This window comes from Agelaius tricolor, unplaced genomic scaffold (genome assembly GCF_023055355.1).
Source record: "Agelaius tricolor isolate 1412-34295 unplaced genomic scaffold, bAgeTri1.0.p SCAF_7, whole genome shotgun sequence".
NCBI classification, from domain to species: Eukaryota; Metazoa; Chordata; class Aves; order Passeriformes; family Icteridae; genus Agelaius; species Agelaius tricolor.
Genome location: NW_027269267.1, coordinates 31,429,542 through 31,451,625, shown reverse-complemented (window position 1 = coordinate 31,451,625; position 22,084 = coordinate 31,429,542). Strand labels below are relative to the sequence as shown.

At 41.6% G+C, this 22,084-nt stretch overlaps 1 protein-coding gene across 1 annotated transcript in view; it reads right to left on the bottom strand.

Annotated features, from left to right (window-relative positions):
- The window catches only part of AFF3 (ALF transcription elongation factor 3), a 329,019-nt gene that overhangs the window by 35,881 nt on the left and 271,054 nt on the right, over positions 1 to 22,084 (bottom strand). The window contains exons 10-14 of the mRNA XM_071430804.1: positions 17,326 to 17,491; positions 8,734 to 9,768; positions 7,350 to 7,474; positions 3,472 to 3,673; positions 799 to 923 (exon numbers count right to left, since the gene is read on the bottom strand). Coding sequence (XP_071286905.1) covers positions 799 to 923; positions 3,472 to 3,673; positions 7,350 to 7,474; positions 8,734 to 9,768; positions 17,326 to 17,491 — 1,653 coding nt within the window. The remainder of the gene's footprint in view (positions 1 to 798; positions 924 to 3,471; positions 3,674 to 7,349; positions 7,475 to 8,733; positions 9,769 to 17,325; positions 17,492 to 22,084) is intronic.

Here is a 22,084-nt window from a genome sequence, read left to right as displayed (position 1 = left end):
AGCAAGGGATATGTGAAGAATGAAGTGGAAGTGGGGAGGGCCAGATATCCCTACAGATATTCATGCTAACCATTGCTGCTTCCTGTTCCCCCTGCTTTTGTGATACCTTTAGCTGAGCAGAAGTAGCCACGACAGCAGCAGCTGCCAAGGCTCAGGGAGGCAGGGATGACTCCAGCCTCAGGCTTGCCCTGCTCACTGGCTTTGGTGTTGTGGGATTGGACCCCTGCCAGCTGCATTCTGCATCCTGGCTCTTGGCTCCCTGTCCTTTAGGGAACAGACACTCCTCACTGCTCCCTGATGCTCAGGGACTTTTGACAAGGGCTTTTGACAGGACAAGTGAGGGTGACTCAAAACTGAAAGATGGTAGGTTTAGATTAGCTGCTAGGAAGAAATTTTTTACTGTGAGGTGAAGCATGGGAACAGATTGCCCAGAGAAGTTGTGGAGTTACCCACACCTCTAAGTGTTCCAGGACAGGTTGAGTGAGGCTTTGAGCAACCTGGTCTAGTGGGTGGCAGCCCTTCCCACAGAGTGGAAATTGCACTCAGGGATCTCTAAGGTACCTTAAACTCAAAGCATTCTATGACTCCATGATTCTATGCATTCTACTGTTCTGTGGTTAGAAACTTAATTTATGATGAAAAAATTAAGGTTTTATATAGTATTTCTCATTTATTTCTCAATGTAGAGTAAGTATTACTGTAATACTGCAGGCAATGTCTCACTTCCTGTTGGACAAATTGTATTTTTCTCTCTTTAAATGCCATTGTTTTCTTTATTTTAAAGTCATATATACTCACATATCATCAAAGATAAGCTTTGTTCTTCTGCAGTCCCTGGGTGTGGTGGACAGAGGTGACCAAGGCTCTGTTTGGAACTGTGGCTTATTGCAGAGAACATTTTCTGAATTGATGTGAATTGCTTTCTAGACAACAAACAGTAGATAAGATATTTAGGAATTGGTTAATAACTTAAAAAACCCCAAGTAACAAAAACAAGAGAGTCTTTGCTTTCTGTTGTAAATAGGAAATTAATTTTCCTGCTATTTCATCAGGGAGTATGTATAAGTGTCCTGACATTGATGACCACAAATTCACAGATATTGCTCAGAGCACTTTGTAAAGGGTTTGAGTTTCAATATGATATACAGCAGAAACTGAGCAAAATTTTTAATAGTAACTATCAAAATACTCTGAAACACAGCAAGTGAAATTATTAAAGAATAGATCTGTTCTCATTTAGAAGATTAAGTTATACCTCTGGCCTTCAGCTTCCAACCAAGCATTGTACCTTGCTTAGGAGAGCACAGCCCATGTTTGACTTGTTTCACACTACAGTGGTGATGTGCTTGTGCAGGATGAATTTGTAGTCCAGGTTTCTTTGTGCTCCAGAGCTCCCCTGATCAGCTTGAAAGATCACTTCTCTGTGCTACAGTGGAAGCACATGTCTTTTGGCAGGGTCTCATGCAGTCCCTCAGCTGCAGCCCTGTTCTTCATGTGGCCTCCTGAGCACCTTCATCCCACCAAGTGACCTGCTGTGGGGGCTACTGTGCACTGGTATGGAGCAAAAGAGAGGGCCCCAGGTGGTTTTGGGTTGATAACCACTGCCAAAAAATGCTGTTCCAATGTCAGGTGACAGGCTAGAAAGGCACCAGGGACATGGGGAAAAAAGCTCAGATGGTTAAATGCCCACTGTGGGCAAGCTTTGCTTGCAGCTTTTCACAGATATTTGAAGGACCACTTGGGTCTGCCAGTTGGGTGCAGGATGGGAAGATGGGATAAAACAAAGCTAAGTTTAACATTTATAGTTCATGAGCTCTCATCTTCTATGTGGCACATCCAGATCAGCTCATCAGGCTAAAGTTTTCAGATGAATAACCAGATACATACAAATTTTATTGCAAAGGTTGTTAAGTGTTGACCAAATGGTGCATTGCTAGGCTATGCAGAAAATCTTAGTGAAATGCATTTGCTAAGGGTGTGGATCATAAAGCAATCACCTTTTACTTTTGATTTCCAGCACATTTGCCTGTGAAGGAATTTAAATTATTTTCAAGATACCCAGTGAAGAATCATAATTATAATTCTGAATGGGTTATAAACTTCTAAATTTATGTTTTGCAAGTTAAAATGTTTAAAACTTTACATTTAATTAATGAAAAATAAATTAGTAACTATAATATGTTAAAGGACTTTTCACTGGAATATTTTATGTAATTGGTCTTTTTCAATTTACCAAAAGCATCTGTGAGATATTCTTGGAAAACACAATTTATGGCAACCTGTTTTTGAAAACGTGTCCAAAATTAAGATTATATTTACTATTTCCTCCTCTGTTCTCACAAAAACCCCAAAAACCCCAACAAAATTAAAGTGTAAACATGTATGCTTAGCAGATACAAGGGGGCCACTTATCCCCACAGCAAAAATTGCTGGAAGAGGCCACTGCTACAATTCAGGTAGCTTGTTTTTCTAGTTGCTTAGACACTAATACTTAGGGTTTTGAAGCCTCTTTTACATCAAATAACAAACACAGCAAATAGATACAGAATAAAAAACATTATTAGCTTTTGTAGCAAGGAGAGGAGCATGGGCAGCAGAGTGCCTCCGCAGCTTCTCTAGATGCTACCACAGTGAGCATCAAGATGATGGCATCCAAATTGCTTCTTCTAGGTATTTCACACAAAGCACAACAGTGTCATGGGGAGGAGGTGACGGTAGTCTGCCCTTGATCATCTACTCTCAGTGTCTGTAGGTTGGAGGGTAGGGTATGATTTTGAAAGATCAGATGAGAGAGAGATGGAAATTCCTCAATTAAAAGAGGTAATGGGCTCTTCACTCCATCATTCTAATCACAGAACTCATGCAGAAATGGAGGAAGCATCTACTCCTCTCTCTCCATCCTCTGAATGCAGAGGCCACAATGCAGTGTTGTAGTACAGACTTATCTGGAAGAGTGCTCTGGGCACACTTGGTGTGAGCAAGACTCTCTGATAAGGATATGAGTACAACTCTGATGGAACTGAGCTGTGAGGCTGGTGCTAAGATGTAACTGGTACAAGCAGAATCTGAAGAAGTTTGTTCTAAGACAGAAGAATTTGTCTGCAGGCACTCCCATGGTTAGGCAGTGGCTGAGTGAGCCCTTATACAGTAGGGACCTTATGCACCAGGAATGCAGGGGACTTGCATCATGCCCAAGCAATGCTCTGGAGGCCTAAAGCCATTCATCTTGGGCCATTAGCTTTCACCTTCTGCTTATGTAGCCTTTGCTATTTGCTTGTGTTACAGACTGCCCTCTTTCCTTTCTCCTATGCCTTGCTAAACTCCAAACCAGAAAAGCTGAACTTAGAAAATAACATTCATTATTACAACTCTTTTTTTTTTTGCATAACATTCTGCAAAAACTATCAGACTGCAATACAAGTGGAAAATATACTGCTAAGCTTTATATTGTGAACAACAGCATACACTTACATTGAAGTCCCCAGGATGTGGCTGTGACTGGATTTCACCCTTATGTTTTTTGCTGGAGGAGATTGAAGGTAATAGACTGCTGCCATTAGGTCTGCTGGAGGAAGTTAAATCATCGTTGGAATATTTGTGTTTTGATGCATCAGAGAGGGGAGAGACGGGTGACCGAAGCATTTTCTCATTTTTATTTATTGGTATTGCCAAGCTGGAAATGGAAATTACAGTAATGGAGTGTCACAAAGCTGGCTTTGAGAAAGGTAAATGTTTTATATATTACCAAAACTTTGAATTTAAAACCTGCTGGTAGGATAAAGTCTATTGGTATCTGGAAACGAGCTTACAGTATTGGGACCAAGAGTTCATTTACAAATTTTTATCATGTTTCTTCTCTTTCCCTTCAAGGCAAATTGTCATTCTGGAGTTAATATAAAGTCTGTATCAGAGTACTTGAAAAAAAATACAGAGATAAATGGCTACTTGCTCACCATTTCTTAAGGGATAGCTGGAGATGAAGATTAGGCTCTGAAGTGTAAGTTCAGGTTATGGAGCCCTATTTCACCATTACAGGTGACAATTTATAAGCCATGGCAATAAAACCATATGTGAACTAAAACAGGAAATGTGTTTAAAGATGACTGGCTTCTCTTTGTGCTCAGTGCCTAGCCTTTGGTAGCAGTGTTTATACTAATCTAATACAGATTTTGAAGACAAAGAAAAATAGGCTGATAATGCAGACAAAAGGAAACATATGCAAACAGTAGACACAGAGAAATGGGAGCTGGTCTATCTTCTAAAGCAGAAAGCTGTAACAGACAGTATTTTCAGCTTTCATTTATTTGGGAGAAGTTTTGGATGGGAAGTCAGGAACCTTATAAATATGCCCAGAAATAAACTTCAGATGCATTAATTTGAAGAAAATATTTAGCTGAAAATCTTAAAACAACACACAAAAAAATGCAAGTTATTTTAAGAAGATAGTTGGCATTAAGACTAAAACTGTGATTAAGGTCAGGAAGACAATTTTAACACTATACCTTTCCTTGTCACATTCCCCTTTATTCAGCCTATTACTTTTTATGGACAATTCTCAGTTCTTTATAGTTACTGTATCAGACAATATACACTTAATGGAATCACAAAAAAGAATACAGTAAAAACCATACTTCATTTCTGCACATAATTTCAGGGAACAGAGCTAATTAAATGTGCTCTTATCATACATTTGTCCATTTATCTGGCAAGTCTTTACAAAGTAGCTGTAAGAGAAGCCATGAATTGTAATTCAGAGCCTTTACTGTTTCAAATGGCATAGTACCTTTAAAACACCATGTCAACTGTTTTGCTTTAATGACCAATTGGTGTTTATGAAAGCAAGACTCTGAGTGTGAAAGATAGACAACTGTGCCCTTCTCCTCCTCCTAAGAAAAAGAACATCTTTGGCATTATGTTGAATGTGCAGGCTGATCCTGTAATTTCTTTTCCTCTTTTCAAACATTAACTCATGCCTTGGCTACCCATGTTTATACATCGCTGTCAAAGTGTGGGCCAAAGCATCCAAGGCAAGCCATGGCTCTTTGGAAGTATACCCAACCCTCAAAAGCTTAGCCCTGAACTTGTGAGGAGTAGCTGAAATTTCTACTTGTGCTGCACAAATGGCCTGAGTAGGGCCCACCTAAACTTAGTGTGAGCAGCAAATCTTAGACTGAGAGGCCATGCAGAACAACTTGCAGCAGAGGACTGTCAGAACTGTGATCTGCTGGGAATGGGCAGACTGGATCTGATATAGGTGCAAGAGATTTGGGGTATCTCTGAGCCTGCAGCCTTTCTTGTCAAACAGGATTTTACTTAGTCTGACTCTCAGCCTGTAATTCCACAATAGAAAATGCTTATGGCTGAAGGTGGTCTTGCTCCTCTCATTGCTACCAGCCCTCAGCTGTGCTGCCAAAACTGTCTGGGTGGCTTTACTGGGAGATGAATAATACTACTCTGTCAAAAAAACCCAAAATAAAAGAAGGAAAACACCAGAGAAAAAGAAAGATAAAATAGAAAAAGGGTAAGTAAAAGAGACAGGAGGAGAAAAAGAGAAAAGAGAAAGGAAAAGAAAAAGAAGAAAAAGAAAAGGAAAAGGAAAAGGAAAAGGAAAAGGAAAAGGAAAAGGAAAAGGAAAAGGAAAAGGAAAAGGAAAAGGAAGAAAAGGAAAAGGAAGAAAAGGAAAAGGAAGAAAAGGAAAAGGAAGAAAAGGAAGAGGAAAAGGAAGAGGAAAAGGAAGAGGAAGAGGAAGAGGAAGAGGAAAAGGAAAAGGAAAAGGAAAGAAGAAAGAGTTTTGGTTTCAAACAAGTTTTTTGAGTATATTTACAGGAGAACCTCAGAGGCATGGTGTAACTGGAGAGGAGATGTGCCAGCATGAGCAGATGCTGGTTGCAAGAGGAGCAGGAGGTCCTGATATCTGCACTGCTGGTTTAGTTACAGCCTCAGTAGCCCTTCCTCAGCTGTGGGAATATCAGCATTTGAAATCATGTCCTACACTGTGGCAAAAACCACAGAAACGTCTTGGAAGCAGAGCTAACCAGGAGGCAACTGTAGGAACTAGGAGGCAACTGTACATTTCAGAAACTCTTTGTTCCTCTTAATACACAGTTGCTACTGGAAGAACTAAATATAATGTCAAGAAAATCACAAATTATTGTCTTGCTTCCAGGAGGCACAGAATTAACCCTGTGACACAGCAAGCTATGACAGCCATGCTAGTCTCTGAAAATTAATGCTACATAAAACATATGACACTGGGGTAACAGGAACAGCATGTCTGCATGCAACCACCCACAAGAAAGGAACTGTTCTGGGCATTGTTTTCACTTCATGAAACGTTTGTGACATGTCAAGACAAAGAAATTGAATGCATATTTTTGAATAAACACTGTATATATCAGTTTTCTTTGGGATTTTTTCCAGTATTAATGACAAGAATTACTCAATCTCATCAAAGATGTGTACAACAGAAAAGCCTACGACAATAAATACAAATATTTTCTTTCTTATTTTGTAGCAGTTTCAACCCAAGAAGTAGCCTGATACTACCAGAAAATAATAATAATAATAATAAAAAAAATACTGATAACCAGCATGTACCAAGCAGAATGCAGCTGAACTTTGAAACTGTGCATGTCTAAGTTTGACTGCTGGAAGCCCCCAGAGAAACTCAAGTGTGATTGCTCTGACATTGATAGGGCTCTGTGTGCGTAAACCATGCCGGTAAATGCTAAATATTCATTTTTTGTTTCATGCCCTATATCCTTTGAAAATCTCACTTTTTAAAAAGTTTTAAATTCCTTGTCCTGGAATACTTACTAATTACACAGAATGGAATGCTTGTAATCTCAAAAATACTGATTCTCAAATATATTCTGGAGCTGAGTATTGCAGGCATTGTTATGAATATTTTTTTCAATCTTTTCCACACAGCTGATACATAATTCTTTTTATACAGCCAAACTTAAAGCTTGCAACTTGTAAGTAAAGAAAGCAAAGAAAGTCTAAGAAAGGGCTATAAGATGGTTGTATATGTGAATTGCTGCCTACAGCACAGTGTTAGGGAATATGTCTTGGACAATCACACTGCTCTAACTAGAATTACTTGTTTTATGAGCCTCACACTTGAGCTCACAACTTCTTTGTGCAACAGGACGAAAATGCAAGTACATGAATGTGTCAGGAGCTACTAATTTCATCATTAAACCAGAAGAACAGAGATGCAGTGGTTAATTTTTCAACATAAAATGCAATAATTAAAAAATAAAGGAAGGAAAGGAACAAAATAACACCTGACAATAAACTGCAACTAGTTGTATGATTCAGTGGTAACTAAGAAGGAAAAATCTTACCTATTTTCATTCATATTGCAGTGATTTGCTGTTGTGATGCTTTGGGCAGAGGCAGCTAATCGTGAAGAAGTCTCTCGCTCTAAGTGGGTCTTCTTGATGTCTCTGCACTCTTCCTCATTCTCACACTGAGTGAAGAAAAAAGTAATAATTTTTTATGGTTTGGATTTACTACAGATCCAAAAATATTTCAACAAGTCAGGGATGGTATTTTCTGTCATTTTGTTACAAATGATGATACTTGCTTTGAGTATACAGCTAACATGGATCAGAGACGATTGATCCATGTCTTAAAAAACAAAATTTAAGAGGCAGCATGTAAAGAAAGGGGTACAATATAAAACTTGGTTTCCACTACTTTCCCACTTAAACCAGGGTTGCCACCTTTCAGATGCTAATAAAAGAAGGACAAAAAATGAAGAAAGATAAAACAATATGGAAGACTGTTTAGATAAATGGTCCTCAAAAAATATACAGATCCATCTTCACACATACAGTAGCTCAGAGGGCAACAGACGATTGGTTGCACAGCAAAACTGTTCAGAAATTGAGCAGATGGTGATTCCAGTTCAGAATGACTTTTGGGGTCAGATCAGTACAAACAAGAAAGCCTGGTCAGACCAGAAAGCTTTGGCCATAGAGAGGAGGGGGCTTTCCCCTTGGCCCCAGAAAGTGAGTGGGAGAAGCATGGCAGAAGGGTGGATGTGAGCAGAGGGCTGTGCTCACCCAAGCATGGTGACAGTGCTGCTGAGGAGGGGGCAGCTAATGGACTGTGGTCCTACTCCTACACCTATAGCCCCAAGGGAAAATGGGGCCACCAGGGTGTGAGGGAGCCAGGATCCAGGATCCAGAACCAGTTAGGTCCCAGGTCTCTGCCAATTCATCCCCCGCAAAGCCAGGGATCCCTGCTGCCACTGAAGGGCTTGCCTCTTGCTGACAGTCAGAAGGGACAAAAGATGCTGCCTCTTCTTTTACCATACACGCAGTGATACTGTATCGACTACAACAAGGCAGCAGACATTGTCCCTTCGCTGACCTGAGCATCATTTCCAAATGCTCAGGTTTTGAGAGAGGCCTCAGGAGAGAAAATTATGCTACTATAAAGGCAGTGCCTTCGCTAAGGCACGCAAAGGCACACACACAGCAGTCAACGCTGTCTCCAAGGAGCTGAGATCCCTCGAGGCCAGGAATTTCATCACCTTCAGGGCCGGCATTTCCTCCGGGGTTTGGCCAGTCCCTACGTGGAAAGCAGGGACAAATCCCAGCTCTTAAAGGCCAGCCTGGAGAAGACGTTGCCATCGAGCACTGGACGTGGGTGCAAGCGGTGTTAGCCTCCCACTTGCTGGAGGCTCCCCTACCCCCTGTGATCGGTTCCCCAGCCGCTCACCTTGCGTTTCCTTCTAGATTTCGGTAAACCCTTCTCTGCGGGGGGTTCAGCACTACTACCCTGCGGGAAGCTGGCCGCCTGGTTTGCTCCGGCGCTCATGGCCAGCGGTTCTTCGGGCAAACGCTCTGGAATCCTGGACAAAAGAGCCAAGTCAATGTTGACCCACAGCGACTTTACCTCATCACTGTCTTTCAGAGGAGACAGGAGCTCATTCCTACCGAAAGGAACCAGGGTGTAAAACTGTTCCTCCAGCTCCTTTGCTATTTCACTACTAGTCCTGGCATTAATAGAGCCAAAGGCACTGCAGCCGCCGTGGGGTTTGCTGGCGGTGCCGCTCCCCGCGTCTTTGGCACCCCGCGGCTCAGGCCCGGCTGCCGCTGGCACCTTGGGCAGCGGGCGCTCCTCCCGCTCCGACTCAGAGCCTGAGTCGGAGGAGGATGATGAGGACGAAGACTCGGTCTCGATGAACTCCTTGGATTTGGGCGCCGTTTTGCTCGGCCCTCGGGCCCGACGCTTCTCACCAGCTGCAGCTGAGCGGGGCTCCCGGCGGTGCCCCGCTCTGCAGCCGCCGCCGCCGGGCCGGGCCCTGGGCGCCTCGCCAGCAGCGCCTTCAGGGAAGCCGTGGCTCCGGGGGGGCTCCTCTGCGCTGGGGCAGGGGGCGCCGTCTCCGGCGGAGTTCCTCTCGGCTCGCCGCGGTGCCTTCTTCCCTGCTGCCCGCCTCGGCGGCCCGCCGTCGGCAGCGAGGGGTGACTTCTGCCGGCTGCCCTTGCTGCCTGGCGCTTTGTTGGCGGTCCTGGGCCGCGGCCCGTCCCCGGCGGCGGCGGCGGCGGCGGCGCGGCTCTCCTCACTGCGATGCTCGGCCGGGCCCTCAGCCGGGGTCTTCTGTCCTTCCTGCCGCTCTGCCTTCACGCGGCCGTAGTAGGGATGGGCTTCCAGCGCCGGGCCATCGGGGTGGGTAAGGATGGGTGCTTTGTGAGGAGTAACTTTGTTCAGCCACTTGTCCAGCTGCCACTTGTTGGACGAGGGCGGCTCGGGCTGAAAAGGAAACAGACGGCAAAGAGCTTAGTGCCGAGGCCCTTCTGCCCCAACCCGGGATCCCTCTGGGACAGCGAAACGCCGCATCCCTCCGGGCACCACCGAGATTTTCCTTCGGTACAAGAGCCGCCCCAACCTATGGCAACCCCTCGGCACTGGCCCTGCATTGCAGGACAGAGCTCATGCCTTGCCGTCGGGGATGGTTTTGGTTTCAGAATGGGGTTTGGAGATGAGAAGGAGAAGGGCTTCTGTGATGGGTCATTTCCAAGGGTGATTCACAGCAGCAGTACTGCCATTACCTCTACTGGGAAATACTCCCAAGTTTCCAAACAGAAAAAAGTGCAATGACAATAGGAAGGGAGGAAAACAAGGCAGGGTACAGCTGAGGCTAGGGGAGAATAGCTATCAGGAAAGCTAGGGATGTGCATTTAGTGTCCTGTGCCATTGCAGTAAATACAGAAAGCATTTAAGAAGCATACAAAGTGGCATGTGGTAGGGAGTTGGAGGGCTAACCAGGCGCTTCATGTAACCTGTCTTGTATTGACATTATAATCCACAAACATTTGTTGTGTGGTGGTGCTGTCAAGGGTTCATTTTGTGAGTATTGTGTGGCTGTTAGTTTTTCATTTAATGTCTGTCACAACACTATCAAGTTATAAGAGCACATTTAAAACATAATGGTGTTAGGACAGGGAAGAAGTGGGATAATCATGATTTCAAATGTAACCACAGCTGAGACAATGTTATTTCAGAACAATGTGTGACTGTTTTCTAGAGCTTGCAATCAGTAATTTGAGTGTAATAAAATGAAGAGGAAAGGCAAAAACCCCAGAAAAAAACAGATGATGGAGTAGACGGCTAGCCATAACCTAACCCCACAAAAGCCAAAGCGAAAAATTCCCTAATTTCCTCAGATGGAACCAATATTTGGTTCACTAGGCCATTGCATGTGAATAATCAAAAACTGTGTCATAAGTCGAACATGAAAACCATCAGTGCTCTGGAAGAAAGTTTGCTCAAGAGAGAATATCCACAGTCTCTAACTTAAAAGAGTATCTTACTTCTTATTTAAAGTAGATGCCTGAGGGCAACACAAGTTTCTTGTACGGCCAAGGGCGCCTTCAGAATCACCCACTGAGGATTGTATGCACTCTACAAGGAGCAAAGGCTCCTAAAATAAGCAAAAAAAAATAGACATTGAAATTCATATGATAAAAATATTCCTTCTAGCTAAAGTGTCTAATTTACTCATTCCTGAGCTAACCCAGACTTATGGGAAGTTTGCAGGACTGGCTTACATTTATGTTTTTTAAAGCATACTCCCTAATATCTCACATGAAGAATTTCTTTCCTGAGCTGTAAATCTTGAAAATGGATGGTCAATATTTTTCCTGGATGAAGCTGTATTTTCACAGCCCTTAACTCTTTATCTAAAAATGAACAGCATTTTTTTAATTGCTGTTGAAAATACAGATAGATATGTTTGATGCCATTCACTGTGCACACACTGAATTTACTAGATATAAAATGAAAGTTTCACTATACATGGAAGTCTTTCCACTGTTCAGAAGTATTGCAGAAAAGGAGATACATCAGAAGCACGTGGGGAAAAATACACCTCTGCCTGTAAGGGTAGGTCAGAGTGAGTGCTGCTTGGAAGTTCAAAAAAACTTCCAAATTCATCTGTTACATCCCATTCTGCCTCTTTATATATCTTGTTATTCTTGAAAACGGTGGCTTACAGATTTCAAGGGATCACAGTAACCAGCAGGAAAAAGTGATTACATGCTGCAGCATCATAACCTGGCAGTGCAGGACTTTGCTAGAGTAGTATGTCTGCTATTTAGGCATAATACCTATGGTCCTACCAACCTATCCACCAACTATGAAGTTTATTAAAAAGGATCAACAATGTTACCAGCTTTACTGGTTTTGTCAGGAGTTTCAGGTGCACTTTTGAGGTTTAGTTAAATAAAAATTCACATCCTTGTGGTTTCTGAAAAAAACCCCCAAGATCTGTCTGCTAAAAAAATCCTTTAAGATTCATCTGATAAAAGTAAAATGTCTGTAGTCTATCAGGTAAATTAAAAGAATCCAAACTTAAAAAATCAGAATTTTAAAACTTTTCTCTCTAATTTTGGGCCCTGATACCAATTCTGAATATTTGAGGTTCTCAGTGTACACGAATGATGCCAGTTCATTTTTGCAAGTAATTTATTCAATTGATTGTTCTAACTGAAAATTACTGCACTTTGAGATCACATTAAAAAAACAAAAACGAAGGCATCTTGCAAGAGAACAAATCATGACAGTCAAGAATAGATAGCAGGTCTGCTGAAAAAAAATGACTGGGAAAATTCACTTGAAAATTTTTGCCCATCCATTATACATGCCCAATTGTAATTATTTGTGGGAGAAAAAGAAAATCCCTAATTTCCGCTCCACACACCATTCCATGGAAGAAAAGTTGGTTTGTTGAATTGAAAGTTTTTCAGCAGCATGTAAGGATAGAAATACATACGAATATATATGCAGGGTATTCTGATACCAAAATGCTCTCTGCCCATTGGTTTTGATGCATGGAAATATGCTGCCCCAGGGCCTTTTAGAGAACTGGGCAGTTTTCAACTGGGGTAAAGCCAGTGCTGTCCAAATGGGCACAGGTAATAGGAATAACAGTCTGTTATCAGCTGATTTGCAATTAAATATAGGCTGGTCAGCTGACTTGCAATTAAATATAGGTTTGGCATGAAAACTCAAGCCAGGAAACTTCACAGAACTAGGATACTTTCAGGGATCAACATACCACAGACATACACATGTGCCAGGCATCATGAAGAAACAGGATGTGATACATTTCCTTAAATATTGTGGGTGGATTCATCTGTACAACATAGACACCTATATCTTAGCTAGTCAACAAGTTCCTTCTCCAGTCAGTGAACTACTCTTCTAGGGTGTGAAAAATTCCCTCTTGAAATAGACATATAAAATAGGCCAGATGAGCTGGGCCCTAAAAACGTCTTTTCCTCTCCACAGACTGTAAAGGGGAGGCTGAGGTGGTGAGCAGATGTAGGTATCCACAGGAGAAGTGTGCAATTTTAGGTGGGATGACTCCCACGCAGCATTTCTATATATCTCAGATCTCTTCAAGGCTGCAAGTGCAACCAGACGCATGAATGGCATGCATCCAAAAAGAAACTTGTCAAAATGTTATCCAGAAACACTTTCTAGGATAAAGGGCTGTTAAACAATGCCAGTGTAATGGGGTGACTCTATGCTAGTTACTACTACTTAGAGGGACCTAAGGCATGGCTAATATGTGGTAAACTAGACGTATGACACCACTTTCACTGAGAGATATGAGAGCCCATAACATGTGCATGGACTTAGCCCACCATCCCTGCAAGCTACTCTGCCTATTGTAAATCCATGTACTAATTTACCCTTGTGGTAACTTGCTTGTGCTGCCCTATTATCAAATACTTCACTCAGGGCAATGCCCATACAATTGTGGTGCTTTCTCATTATGTTTAAGGCATAGACAGCAATGATGATGAAGAAGATGATGGTGATGATGATTATTATTACTATTGGATTATATTGCTACTATTATCACTGCTGATAGTGCTTTAACAAATTAGAACTGGGCATTCCCATGTGTTAGGCGCAGCACACATATACTCTAAGAGGTGGTTCTTGGCACAAAGAGTTTTCTGGAGGGAAGGGAGAGTGTAGTTTGCAGTCTTTGTCAATAATAGTCCCCAGGACAGCCAAAACCCATGAATCCTATTTGCAAAGGTAACTACAGCATCTACAGATGGTCTAATGGTAAAATTCCAATATTAGATTCCAATATTTCTTCCTCCTTAAAAAGGAGGAAGAAACTATGGTTGTGAACAGTTCCAACACCAAAATCTGTAAAGGCCATTGCATCTGGTATGTGGGGCTGGTGAGGCTCAGAAAGGGGCATCTTTCTCTTCTGGACTGGTTACTGTTGGTGAGGCCAGTGATCCTTTGTCCTATGGGATAGCTTCTCTGCTTCCTTCCTGCCCATTCCCCACTCTTATCCTCCCTCCTAGCAGGAATTCATGGTTGTCTAACCAAAGACAGCTCTAGTAAAGGCCTGCAGAATAATTCAATGGAACAAAGAACAAATAAACCAAATTTTTAGCTTGGAAATGTAGCTTTTTCTCTATACTTGGCACCCAAATTTTTTTCAACCACCTGAAAAAGGATGTCATTGTTTTCCAGATTCACCATTTATGACATTAATTAAGGTCATTCCAAGAATTCATGACTTCAGCAAAGAAACAGGAGATAGAAGTCTCAGTTCCTTGTTCATAATTTTAGGTTTGCAGTCCACAAAGCTTTAACTACTCCCATTAATGTCTGAGGCACCTTAATTTGTCCACATCACTGAAACCAGTTTGAATGTTGTCTCCTGTTCTAGCTCAGCCATTATTCTTAGTTTACTGCAGACATAAAGTGAAGACAGCTGAGCTAGTCACTACTGGCTCTAAATAGTCAATGGAAAGAAACAGACACTTTTAGGGTGCAATTCATCTAATCTACTTTATATGTATGCTTTACAATGAGCTGCTTTTTCACTCTAGGCAGCTGCATTTAGACACCTGAGGACAACTTGAAAATCTCAAAATGAGATGAGGAAAAATTACAGAAGACATGAAATAGCACTTGAATTGTTATATAACCTCAAGTGCAGAAGATACACTGTCCCAGAAATAAAATTCTTTGAGTATGTACATATAATGTTTCAGATTATTGGGGGGGGGGGGGGTGGGGTGGATAATGGAGGCATTATAATCGTTTGCAGATTTCTACATTAAGTTCCTCCCAACCTTTAAATACAGAGTTTCTGCCCAGCATTGTGCTGGACTGCTCCAGTTCATTGAACCTGAACTGAAAGCACCAGTTAATGCTAAATCAAAAACCAAGATGTATTTACTTTTTTTTTTTTTTTTGTCTTAGCCAAATAATTTTAAGACTAAATCTAGAATTAAGTCCACTACTTAAACTTAGGTGGACATGGCCTCCCTTTAGGGAGCTTCCAAAGACCTGTCTCTTTCCATTTACTGGGTAAGAAACTGGCATATATGTGACAGTGTTCACAGGGGTTCTTGGACGAGGGAAGACACGAGATGCTGACTCCATGTTCTTGAGTCAACTTGATTTATTATTTTATATATATACTACATTATAACAATACTAAAAAGAAATAGAAGGAAAGGTTTCCTCAGAAGGCTAGCTAAGAATAGAATGATAACAAAAGGCAGCTCCCTCGGACTCTGTCCGAGATAGCTCGGCCTTGATTGGCCATTAATTATAAACATCTAAGATGGGCCAATCAAAAATCCACTTGATGCATTCCACAGCAGCAGATAACCATTGTTTACATTTTGTTTCTGAGGCCTCAGCTTCTCAGAAGGGAAAAAATCCTAAGAAAGGATTTTTAGTGAAAAGATGTCTGTGACACATATACTTTAGAAAGATGGCTTCACTGGGTGCATAAATGTAAGTTAAAGCATTTATGCAAAGCTGAAAGGACTTGCAGTCAGAGACATTACTTGAGCATGTTTGAACTGGTTCCATCAGTCATATGATAGCCCTGGGAAAGCATTTGCCCTTGGGGAAAACACAGGTATTCTACTTCCCTGGGACACCCATATCTGTGTGTGCTGTCTCCTAGATCCCATCAAGGGATGAAAATTGCCTATGAAAATCACTGCAGCCATCACATTTGTGAGTCATTTACATTTTTGTGTAGGCATGTTTCATACAGCATGTCCTAGAAGGCAAACCACACAAATATAATGCAAAGAGACAAGCAATCTGTTGGAGTGGGGCAGCTGTTTCGTGACAATGATCACTGACAGCTCAGGCTCTGTACAAAAGTAGTTCCACAGATCTCGAGAGGATATGAATAAAATGCTTAAGAGGAGGCACTTCCTCCATGTTTCCATGACTTAGTTCTCTGTTGGACTTTATGAAATCCAAGACCTGCCTCAGTCAATTAGCTTTGTGCATTCTCTGAGGAATTTCTGCTCTTGGGCCCAAGCAGCATGGGTATCTGCCTAAAAGGTAACCACTCCTCCCTTCCTGTGCTTCTCCTCCTTTCATCTCAGATTTCCTTCCCCTTTCTTTCTTCTCTTTGCCCCTTTTCTTCCACCTTTTGAGATCCCACAGGGAGAGGAGAGACCAAGAATGAGATCTTTGCACTAATTCCAGCAGGGAATTAAGTAGACAGAGAACAAGGTCTTAACAGGTCAGATAAGAAAGCTCAGAATGGGAAATAAGACATGGGGTGCTTCAGGGAGAGCAACAAGAGAGACTGGAAAGAAGAGAAAGATGTAGGAAGTGGACAAAGTAAGAGGAGAATTAGCTGGAAATGGGTCTGAAAGTGCTGTGAAGGAAACACAGAAGATAAGTGTTAAACAAGGAACAAAAGTGACAGAACCTGAGAAAAATATATTAAGGATGTTTCTGTGAGTACTGCATTTTGCTCAATTGGAAATATGTCTCCAAATAACCAAGGAAAACACGAGGAAAGGTTTGCTGTTTTTGCAGCATAGTTTGTTTTTCAGGGTGAAAGAATAGGTGAGACATAGTTTTGGGGGGAGGATTCTTGTGATTGGATGGTTTATGTGGAGTAGGAAAATACACAGACTGTATTTCATGTGTATTTACAATCTTGCCGCTAGATTTTGGAATATTTTTACATACATTAATGTGTGTGATGTGGCTGTGGAGTTCATAGTTTAATTCTAAACTTGTGTATTGACCAAAACATGTAAAAATGTCAATCCTGGTAGAAAAGCAGAGCAAAGAAAGCAGCTTTGTTGTGTCTGTTGAGCTTTCTGCAGAGGTGAAAGCAGAAGGTGTCACAGCACTGGCAGCTTAATTGTACTTTGGCTAGGGCTTGTCTACATGTGGAAGTTTTCAGTGCTAGCTTTCCAGATGACTAGTTTGGGCTCAGTGTTTTGCACCATGAGTAATTCAGTTTAGTCCATTTTAGAGGTGAATTGAAAGAAATCATATAAAGGCAGCAGTAGCAGAAAATAATTCACTTAGAGAGTGAGGCAAGGGAAGTGCATGAGTGAACAACTGGTTTCTTTTAAAAATCTACTCTCAAACTGATTTTATAATAGCTTCCCTCTGTAGAGAAGCCCTTAGTTCCCTTGCAGTGCTGGGAGCCCACATCAAGACTTACACACTAAGCAAGCCATTGCTATGGAGGCAGAGTTGCATAAAACTTCAAGCAGCTGTGAGCCTTGCAAGGTGCTCCACTCATCTCCAATTTGAGGAAAATCTAACAGGGTTATTTTTTTCTTTATTTTTGTTTCAAATGCTTTAATCTGCCCCAACGTCCACTGCCACTTACATTTCACAGCATGCCAGGAGGAAGATCCTTGAGCCTTTCTCTCCCATTGTTTTTCCATGCATCTCCTCACAGCCTCCTTGTGTTGGTCTGGCTGGGAGAAGGTGTGAGTGTGTGTAGTAATGGAGTGCCACCCCAAATGATAGCGAAGCCCTTACCTCTGGGCTGCAGTAGTGCGAGGCCTTGCTGCCGTCACTCTCGCTGGAGCTGCTTTCGCTCTCTGAGTCAGACTCGGAGCTGCTCTCGGATTCACTGGAGCTGCTGCTGCTCGAGCCCTTGCTGGAGAGTCCCGAGGCTCGGGCACTGGCCTGCGGCACCACCAGGCTGCCAGCCCAACACACAGACCATGGGGTGTGGGACAGGGAGGGAAGAGAAGAAAACAGGAACATAAACATGAAACCCCCACATACAAGAACTGTGCTGAGTTAGGGAGCATACTCTGTGAATGCCTGTGAGCTTGTCTCTGCTGCTAGTAAATAGTGAAGCGATTTCAATGTTACATTGCTATAACTGGGGGGAAAAGATGGGGTTACTCTCATATCCATTTAAATCCATAGCCTTTGCCATCTTTTTCATCTGGGGAAGAGTCAGGTTTTCACTTCACCTTGTGTCTTTTCCCATTCCACAGATATTTTAGGATATATTAAAAATACTAAGTGTTAAAAAAGCAGTATAGAAAGCAGTTTTATGCTGTCTAATGAACACTCAGCCCAGAGGTGAAAGCAGGAGACCAAAAAGGTGAACAATTAAGAAACAGAGTTGAACCCCACACTACCAGTCATAAGCAGTAATAGCAATAACCATAAAAATAACAATAATGATACATCTTCACTGGAGCTTCCAACCCCCATCTTCCATTTTGCACACTTCTTTACCTGCCCATAAATGATGTGGTTACCTGTATATACCATCTTGATATTGACAATTCAAGATCTAAGACTCAGTCTGCAAAAACTTGAAGAGCTCAGGCTTGTGTTTTGGCATGTCAGCAATGCAGTGCTGTCAGCAGAGCTACTTGCCTTCTTTAAAGTTATGTTTGCATGCAAGTGTTTGTATTATCAGGCCTGACAGCAGAAGAAATGTGTATTTTCCTGAAATAGTTGACCATGCATATTAAAAATATCACAGTCATAAAGACTTGAGTGTGAAATATCATATTAAGTCATCCAGCTTATTCCCTAGGCAATGCAATATTGCTCCCTATAGCAGGGTGCATTTTCTAGTGAGTTGTCCAATTTGATTTTAAATGACTTGAATGCAGCTTTTACTTTTACCCCTGGGAAACTTCTCTGCAAACTAACCCAAATTCCACTGTCAGAAATTTCTTCCTACGTTCAACCAGAAGTTGCCCTTTTAGAATTTATAGTTGTTACTTATTATTTCATCGTATTACTAATAGTTACTATGATAAATTATCCTCCTCCCTTTTTGCTCTCACATTTTTGCAGATTGTTTTCCTGTCCTTCTTCAGTCATCTTTCAGACAAGGCCTTACACATTTACTTCTTCTGATCTTTCTTCATAAGTCATTATCTCCAGGGATATGGAATCATTTTTATGGCTCTTTTCTGAACTCATTCCAATTTGTCTATATCTCTCTGATAACAGGGTGCCCAAAACAGAGTGCAGCATTATAGATGGCTTCTCACTACAGCCCTGCAGTGAAGGGCTATTACCTTCCTGCTCCTTGATGCGTTGCTTCTGTAAACATATATCCGAGCTGTGAGGGAATGTATAGTCCATTAACATCCCTACCTCTCTTTCAACACTGCTTTCTTCAGAATTCCTCTACTTATAGCTACATGATTATTTGCTACAGAGAGATTAGCTTGCTTTTTTCCTTCACACCAGATCTCATTTTCCTCTTTTACCTTGCAAGCTTCTAGCTCCTTTTGATTTATTTTGCTGCCCTCAGAGGTGTCTGCAGCAACTTCTAATTTAGTATCAAATGCAAACTTAATTAAATGGTTATCCACTTCCTTTTCCAGATCATTAATGAAACACATGAAACACACTGGTAACCTGATAACCATCTCTTCCCAATTCCATTCACCGGTGTTTATCATTACCCTTGTTTATGCTCCATCAGTCCAATATTGTGGCTAATGCAATGTGATCTTGGAGAAGCATTTTGTGAGAAATAATATCTAATAATTAATTACAGTTCTGCTATGTTGCACCTAATGAATTGTCCTTACATGGTAATGGTGTTTTTCATTATGGAAAACTGATACCTGACACCTTGCACAAGCTACATATGACAGGCAATTCCTGAAGCTTTGACAAGGGGCCAGGCCATCAGAGAGGTGGTTTAAACTTCACAATTCCCCATGGCTGCACAATTTCTGGCCCTCTACCTGCCTCCCCTAACATATGCCAGCTTTTCCTCTCTGGACCACCTGTCTTGCACAAGCCAGCACATTGCCTTTACTTGCAGCATCCCCGCTGCCTTTTGCTAGGAGGTGGTACAGCTGTCCATGGCTTTCTTAGGTTTTTTTGCTTGGGGAATCCTGACACTGTTGGAGAGTTTTCTGCACTCTTCAAAGCACAGTGAGACCAGGCAGTGGAAAAAAATCTCACCTTACTAATTAAAAGCCAGTAAAATAAACAGGAGAGGGAGGAGCTGACATCCATTTATATTTTTGATCTTTATTTCCATCCTTGTAACTACTACTGGGCAGTAGAGAGAGAGGTGGCAGTAAAAGCTCATGCTCTGTCAGGATGGCTTGGTGCTACATGCGTGGTCACAGTCTGCCAACTCCTGGGTGGCAGGAGGTCTGTCTTCATGCACAGGCATTAAATGTACCAGTTACAAGGAGTGCCTTTAAAAACTTGGTTTTTTCTCTAGCCATGTAGGTGCAGTAAAGACAAGATTTTCAGGCAGCCATTTGTGTAACTTCATTAAGGCACAGAGGTGACAGAAACAGTTGGGAAGCTTGTAAAAAATTTTCCTTCTTGGAGAAGGAAAATGGATATTTTGTAAACAGTTTCAGGACAATGCAGCTTTCCTGACTTGTACAGGTTGCCCAGTGAACTCCAGATTTAGGTTGCTCACTTATTTTAATAAATTGCAGTTAATCCCTTGATTATAAAATAGTGAGAGCTATATACAAGCCATTATGAATAGGTTTTGTGGTTTTGATTTTTTTTCCTTAAGAAAATGTGGAAAAACCATGAAAAGTTAACTGCCTTTTCAGACAGCATAGCTTAGGGAATGCCTTTGACAGTGTCTGACTCTGATGGATTTCCAGTCCTCTCCACAACAGCATTGTGACTGAAAGTTCTTGAGCATCACAAAACATCTGCACATTTATGTCCTGCCCTTAGTGACTGAGGTTTTAATTTGTAAACCATCATTTTTATTTGTCATTGACTGAAATATTCAAAAATTGCTATATAGGGGATGAGGGGGAAAAAACCCATGGTAATATTTCTTTCCTGTTGTGACATGAAATGTTTTTCCAGGCTGCTGAATAGAAATTGTTACTACAGCCCTAGATATAAAATATAACTGTTGGATTCTTCACAAACGTCTGGAAATCTATGTTTGCTGTTCTAATGGTAGCCAATATACTACAAAATTAAACATTACAATATTTTCCCATTTATGCTAACACTGCTGAAGTCTCCTGTCCGTCTTTTACTTTTTCAATTTTGAAATATAGCATATTCTTATAAGGATCCTCATTATGTTATAGTGACCAGGGTAATAACAGTTACATCCGTCTTCATGCATTCTTATTAAAAAGCAACGTTTTTTTTTAAATTGGTAACTTTTATATTGGACTGCTCTTTCTGAAGGATGTAAGCAAGATCATGCAGTTAGACTGATCTACATTTTAATGACTGTGGCATATAACATTTGAGCATATTTTGCTACTGGTTTATGCCCCAGAATTAATTACCACATCATAGAATTTCTATTTTTATTTTAAGGAATTAAACGACAATTAAGTGAGACCCACTTTTCTTTAGAGCTCTTAATCATAACTTGCACTCTCTGACTTAAGAGAGAGAGTAAATACCTTGTAAATTTGCCAGAAGTTCAGCAATAAGACCATTTAAAAACCAACACACCATCTGAAGTTTCTGATCAGATATCTCCCATTACCCTGGCTACAGGGGCACCTAATTTCCATGCAAGTCTCCAACAACCTGTTTTCCTGCACTGTCTAGTAGACAACTGCCCTTCTAAAAAGAACTGCTAGGTTCCTTGTAGCCCAAATTTTTCTCTTATATACCAATTCAGAAATCCAGTGATTTGGGGAGATTAATACTTCTTCCCCACTCAAACTGACTTGTGATCCAAGTTGAGAGGTCCAAGGAGCCATCTCAATCCCTGGACAAGGCCTAGAGGTCATTTGTGTGGGACCAGTTGTTAGCCCCATCAGGATGCATGGCCATGGCCAGCATTTGAATGGCACCAAGGTGGTTTGAACAGTTATGCAGCAAGGTGCTAGACCTGGCTGTTCAGTCAGTGGAGACAGATTCCCAAATGAGATTGCTTTGGTGGCCCTCATGAGACCTCTTCAGGTTAATCATGCTGGATCTGAGTCCCACTCTATGCTTCATATTAAGCTGCGTCTTACAGCTGCACTGCTTCCAATGATAATAAATCACGGCATTCAGCATTGGCCAGAAGAATTTCCCAGGCTAGGCATATGCTGCATTGCAGGAATCCAGGCTCAAACACATGCAGCATGGATAAAGATACGAGTAAAACTGATGCAGTTCTTTCCCAAACTGCAAGTATTCAGTGACAATATATAGAAAAAAATCCCTCTGATGCTGAAGAATTTGTCATCCCAGTTCTTCACTGCGTTACAATACGAAGGCACTTTACACAGGCATGAATGATTATCAAGAATGCAATGCAAGGGAGAATGAGGCCTTGGAGAAATTACTCAGCCAAAGGAAC